This window comes from Dendrobates tinctorius, unplaced genomic scaffold (assembly GCF_039654945.1).
Source record: "Dendrobates tinctorius isolate UK_male_01 unplaced genomic scaffold, ASM3965494v1 ptg000003l, whole genome shotgun sequence".
Taxonomy (NCBI): Eukaryota; Metazoa; Chordata; class Amphibia; order Anura; family Dendrobatidae; genus Dendrobates; species Dendrobates tinctorius.
This window is the reverse complement of record NW_027361671.1, coordinates 57,874,225-57,880,521: the sequence shown is the minus strand read 5'-3', so window position 1 is coordinate 57,880,521 and position 6,297 is coordinate 57,874,225. Positions and strand designations below refer to the sequence as shown.

The following is a 6,297-nucleotide window of genomic DNA, read 5'->3' as shown; positions in this document are numbered from 1 at the left end:
CCCTCCATGGCTCAGCACCACCCTACATCTCCTCCCTTGTTTCAGTATACCACCCTACCCGTGCCCTCCATTCTGCTGATGACCTGAGGTTAGCATCCTCAATAATCAGAACCTCCCACTCCCGTCTCCAAGACTGTACACGTGCTGCGCCAATTCTTTGGAATGCACTTCCCAGGTCAATACGATTAGTCCCCAATCCCCACAATTTTAAGTGTGCCCTGAAAACGCATTTATTCAGACTGGCCTATCGCCTCAACATATCAACCTAATCTATCCCTGTGTGGCACAGCCAAAAGTTTTACCATAACCAGGTTCCCCACATCATGTTCCCACATGCTTTATGCATCCATTAGCCCTCTGTGTCTTTACTGATACACACTTAACATTATGGTTGGTCCATACAATCAGGGCAGCTGTTACCACCCACCTTTCGTGTCTCCCTTTTTTTCCTCATAGATTGTAAGCTTGCGAGCAGGGCCCTCATTCCTCTTGGTATTTGTTATAATCTATGTGATTATTGTTATGCTGTAATGTCCATTGTCTGTACAAATCCCCTCCGAAATGTAAAGTGCTGCGGAATATGTCGGCGCTATAGAAATAAAATTTATTATTATTATTATTAACCTTGAATACCTCTGAGCACGGACACGTCGCTGCCAAAATGTCTTTATAGTACTCCAAAGAAAGAAAAGTCCAGCTCCAAGAGGCAAAATTCGAAGAATTTATTTAATACCATTAAAAAAATGAATACAAGGCTGCTTGTGATCAAAAAATTGGTATACCCGGGGGATTACCGCATGGGGATAGTTCAGAGAGGCTCTGTACGCGTTTCGAGCATGATCTGCTCTTAGACTCAGAGTAACCTCAAAGTGTCAGCTGAGCAATATATATATAATCAATACACAAGTGATCAAAATTAATCAATCAACAATGCAAATTATATACTACAAATATAAGAGACAAAAAATAACAAAAAAGAATATATACAAAAAAATACAAGAATAAAGAAATATAAAAACAAAAAAGAGTTCAATAGTGCAGCATAAATTCTTATCTCAAATTCAAGCCCAAAGGTACACGTGTATCAAGTACATAAATCCAGCATGCTTCTCGATTTCGTAAAAATCTCTCTCTATCTCCACCTCGTATGTTTCTTTTGCTTCGTTCAACTGCATAAATTTTCATGCTAGATAGGTCCCTATTATGGACAGAAATAAAATGTTTCGATAGATTAGAGACATTTCTGTTAGTGGGTTGCACAATATCATGTAGGTGCTCACGTATTCTGTCCTTCAATTTGCGAATGGTGGAACCCACATATTTTAAACTACATTTAGTACACTCAGCAACATAAATCACATAATTTGAGTTACAGTTTAAGAATTCTTTAATTTTATACACATTATTATTTGTAGAGTCAGAGAAGGATAGAGGTTTAGACGAGAAATGACAAGTCTTAGGCTGGTTTCAGATTTGCGCTTTTTACATGCAATATAAACTGGGTGATAAATTATTACCCAATGTTAGTGCTCTTCTAGACACAATTCTTACGCCATCCTTCAATAATTCATTCATAACATTATCATTGCGTAGTAAATGTAAATTCTTATTAATTATGTTGCGGATTTGGTTAAAATATGGGCTACATGTGAGTACCAAGATGGGACAGTCTTTATTCCGTTGGACATTTGTATTAGGTTTAATGAGATTATCCCTAGTTTTACTGTTAACGATATGTGCAGCTCTTTGGATAGTCCAATTTGGATAACCACGTTTATTCAAACGATTTTTTATGGAAAAAAATTAATGTTTAAAACTATCCTCTTCACTACAATTTCTTTTGGCACGGGTTAGTTCACCCACTGGAATGGCTTTGATATTATGCACTGGGTGATAGCTGCGAGCATGCATGACGGTATTACCTGCAGTTTTTTTCCTATGGGTAGATGTAGAGATGCACTGATGCAGTTTTCCAGATAAACAGAGATCCAAAAAGCAAATGCTATGAGAATTAAAAGAATAAGTGAAATTTAAATTAAATTGATTTATATTAATGAATTCAATGAACATAGGAATGATATCTATATCCCCTTAGTAACATTTGTACAATGAGTAGAGTACTTCCAATTTACAATTAAGCCCACCACACGCGTTAGCGCTTTTGTGTTACTATGAGAGTGAACTGTCAGATATTCCTAAAGGAGCAACTTATCTCAGGGAGAACAAAAGGGCCAACAGTCCGGGATCCATACACATTACACTGACAGACAAACCTGTCGATAATGGTGGGTTCATAGATTTTAGTGTAATGTGTATGGGAGCATTTAAAGTATGTGCACACCTTGTGGAAGAGCACACTGTAATTGATAACGCGAACTTTTCTTCTGGTGCCAGTATAACTCCGTTGTCCAGTTGTGGTGGTATCATGGCTGGTGATGGTATAACATCTGGTGCTGGATGTACCCAGGCCATGACAACAAATGTGTAGCCTTGCTTTAGTTTTTAGGGGCAAATACAAACTCCCAGTTAACATTACATTTTGTCCAAATAACGCCTTTAAAATAATCATTATAAAGTTTATATTAGCGGCTGACATGAGAGGCTGATATTACTTCTGTACACACAAAACACTTCTTTAGGACCCCCTTCTCCACTGCTCTATTAGTGTAATGAGTATTAGCTTGATAAGGAAATGTGAGAAATTAATGTGCATGCAAAATGTAAATGCATATAAACACATGACCTTTACACAGAGAAAACCAAAAAACAAATATCCTAAAGTAAAAAATAAAATTGCAAAAATTGCATGAAGGTAGTAATAATAATAAACATAATTTTGATCAAAAGAATGTACAAGCCATCCCGCCACGTCACGGCAACCCTTGTGGGACTGTCCTAATTCTTGTATTTAAAACCTTTCCACTTGTCAAGTGACGTAAATGTGAACAAGGACTGAGGGACTGAACCACGAGTAAAGCATAGGCAAGACAGGATGGATTTCCCAGCTCAGAAACAGGGCGGTCACACCCTTACATGCACAGGATGCACATTGAACTAAATGAGAAGCTAGGTCTGAGCTGAAAAAGTAAATTAATGTGTATGCAAAATGTAAATGCATATAAACACATGAACAAGGACTGAGGGACTGAACCACCAGTAAAAGCAGAGGCCAGACAGGATGGATTTCCCAGCTCAGAAACAGGACGGTCACACCCTTACATGCACAGGATGCACATTGAACTAAATGAGAAACTAGGTCTGAGCTGAGAAAGTAAATTAATGTGTATGCAAAATGTAAATGCATAGAAACACATGACCTTTACACAGAGAAAACAAAAACAAAAAAACAAATATCCTAAAATAAAAAAGTAAAAAATAAATTGCAAAAATTGCATGAAGGTAGTAATAATAATAATAATAATAAGGGTATTTAGTAAACATAATTTTGATCAAAAGAATGTACAAGCCATCCTGCCACATCACGGCAACCCTTGTGGGACAGTCCTAACTCTTGTATTTAAAACCTTTCCACTTGTCAAGTGATGTAAATGTGAACAAGGACTGAGGGACTGAACCACGAGTAAAGCATAGGCAAGACAGGATGGATTTCCCAGCTCAGAAACAGGGCGGTCACACCCTTACATGCACAGGATGCACATTGAACTAAATGAGAAGCTAGGTCTGAGCTGAAAACACGGGTATTACATACCTGGTAATGTGTTTTTCCAGGGGACATGACGGCACCACGAGAGAGGGGATCCGCCCTACGAGGACAGGAAACCTTCAAGATAAAAGGGGGCGGCTCCTCTCTCCGCATCAGTTGTTTTACAGAGCACAAGAGGAACTCCGCCAGTTAATGCACACATAAATAATACCTATTTTACACTGCTAAATTTCCCACACCAAGGGAGTGTATAATACTAACAAAAAACACCCAACTAATGACGTGATCAAATAGGGCGGGAATATAAGGGTGCCGTCATGTCCCCTGGAAAAACACATTACCAGGTATGTAATACCCGTGTTTTCCCATGGTACATGACGGCACCACGAGAGAGTTACAGAGATTTGTATTCTCTTTAGGGGGGGATCACTGCCTGTAACACTCTTCTCCCAAATGTGAGATCAGAGGTAGCAGATAGGTCTAATCTGTAATGTCTGAAAAAGGTAGATGGAGAGGACCAAGTGGCCGCCTTACATATTTGGTCGATGGAGGCGTCCGCTCTCTCCGCCCAGGATGTTGCCATGGCTCTCGTGGAGTGGGCTTTTAGGCCCTCTGGAACAGCCCTGCCTGCACTACTATATGCTAGTATGATGGCCTCTCTCACCCATCTAGCTATAGTTTGCTTAGAGGCTTTAAGGCCTTTCCTTGCCCCCTGGTATGAGATAAACAAGGCCCTCTGTTTCCTCCATGGTTTTGTCACCTCTAAATACTGTAGGATACATCTCCTAACGTCTAGACAATGTAACCTCTCTTCCTTTTTGTTACCAGGGTTAGGACAGAAGGATGGCAAGATTATTTCCTGAGCTCTGTGAAATTTCGACACTACCTTAGGGAGGTATGCTGGGTCTAATCTTAGCACGACTCTATCATCCATAACCTGAGTGTATGGTGGGTCTGCTGATAGTGCGTGTAAGTCCCCAACCCTACGTGCCGATGTGAGTGCCAATAATAAGGCTGTTTTTAAGGTTAACACTTTGTCTGATATTGCGTCTATTGGTTCAAATGGACTTTCCGTTAGGGATGATAGGACTAAATTTAGATCCCAGGGAGGAGGTTTAGGCGATGGGACAGAGTCAGCTCTAGTACAGGCCCGGATAAATCTGGCGACCCATCTATCGCTTGCCAGGTCATAGTTGAATAATGCTGCCAGGGCTGAAACGTGTACTTTCAGGGTGCTGACCGCTAAGCCCAAGTCTAAGCCCCTTTGCAGAAACTCTAGCACTGCCCTTACCGGTACTTCCCCTTCCTGTATTGGGCCTGAGGTGGATAAGAACTTCCTCCATATCCTCCCATATATTTTTGTAGTCACTGGTTTTCTGCTGCTGATTAAGGTGGAAATCAATCTCGCTGAAAACCCTTTCTTTTCTAATAGTGACCTTTCAAATTCCAGGCTGTCAAATGCAGCCTGGAATTCGGAGGATGATTGAAGGGACCCTGTGTTAGGAGGTCGTGATCCTCTGGGAGCACCCATGGGTCTGTCACTGACATTACTCTCAGCCAATAGAACCACGGCCTTTTTGGCCAAAAGGGAGCTATCATAATTACTCTGGCTTGGTCCTCCCTGATCTTTTTCAGGACTAATGGAATGAGGCATATCGGAGGGAATGCGTACAGGAGACCTGATGTCCATTTTATTCTGAAGGCGTCTACCGCCAGTGGCATGTCTGCTGGTCTTAGGGAGCAGAATTTTTGAACTTTTCTGTTGGTTTTTGAGGCGAAGAGATCTATTATGGGTTTTCCCCACCTCTGCACAATTTGCTGAAAAATGGACTCTTTTAGGCACCATTCTCCTTGCTTTAAGTGGTTCCTGCTCAGAAAGTCCGCCCTCAGGTTGTCCGCGCCTCGGATATGCAGGGCCGATAATGAAAGGAACTGATGTTCCGCCAGAGTCAGGATTCTTTTTGCTATTTCCATCAATGACCGAGAACGAGTGCCCCCTTGATGGTTCACGTATGCAACCGCTGTACGATTGTCTGATAGGACTTTCACATGATGTCCTCTCAGGTGTATCAGTAATCCTTCCAGCGCTCTTTCGATGGCTAGCAGTTCCCACTTGTTTGAGGATAGATCTTTTTCCCCCTGAGCCCAAGTATCTTGGAGCCATAGGGTGTCTAGATGGGCTCCCCACTCCCAGGGACTGGCATCTGTCGTGACTACTCTGGAGGCTGCATATGTCCAGGGTACTCCCCTCGGAGCGGCCTCTATCTGTAACCACCATTTTAGCGACTGGAGTACAGGATCCGGGATGGTGAGCTTCTGTTCTAACTGCCCCTGAAGCGTCAGATCGCTTTGTAACACACACCACTGAAGTTCCCTTGCGTGAAATTGTGCCCATTTTATCGCTGGTATGCAGGAGGTTAGGGACCCCAGCACTGACATGGCTTTCCTCAGAGTCATTGTTGGCTTTCCTAATGTTGTTCTGATTAGGTTTTTGATTTTCTCTTCTTTTTCCTCTGGGAGGCGACACTCCTGTATTACCGAGTCTATTGTTAGGCCCAAAAAATTCTGGACCATCGTTGGCTCCAACCTGGATTTTTTGAAGTTCAGTTGCCAACCCAGAGTCTGAAGAGTCT

The 6,297-nt window shown here is 41.8% G+C and overlaps 1 protein-coding gene across 1 annotated transcript; it reads right to left on the bottom strand.

Moving 5' to 3' along the window:
* Positions 1 to 711: 711 nt before the first annotated feature.
* On the bottom strand, positions 712 to 5,828 carry LOC141080549 (uncharacterized). Its single transcript, XM_073565829.1, has 2 exons — positions 1,923 to 5,828; positions 712 to 1,198 (listed from the first exon to the last, which is right to left on the bottom strand). Exon 1 carries the CDS (start codon positions 5,826 to 5,828, stop codon positions 4,080 to 4,082), a length of 1,749 nt encoding a protein of 582 aa, XP_073421930.1. The 3' UTR covers positions 712 to 1,198; positions 1,923 to 4,079.
* Positions 5,829 to 6,297: the final 469 nt, after the last annotated feature.

Excerpts from the sequence above, each read along its gene's own strand:
- LOC141080549 (XM_073565829.1), bottom strand. The coding sequence starts at position 5,828 with ATGGCTCCAAGATACTTGGGCTCAGGGGGAAAAAGATCTATCCTCAAA.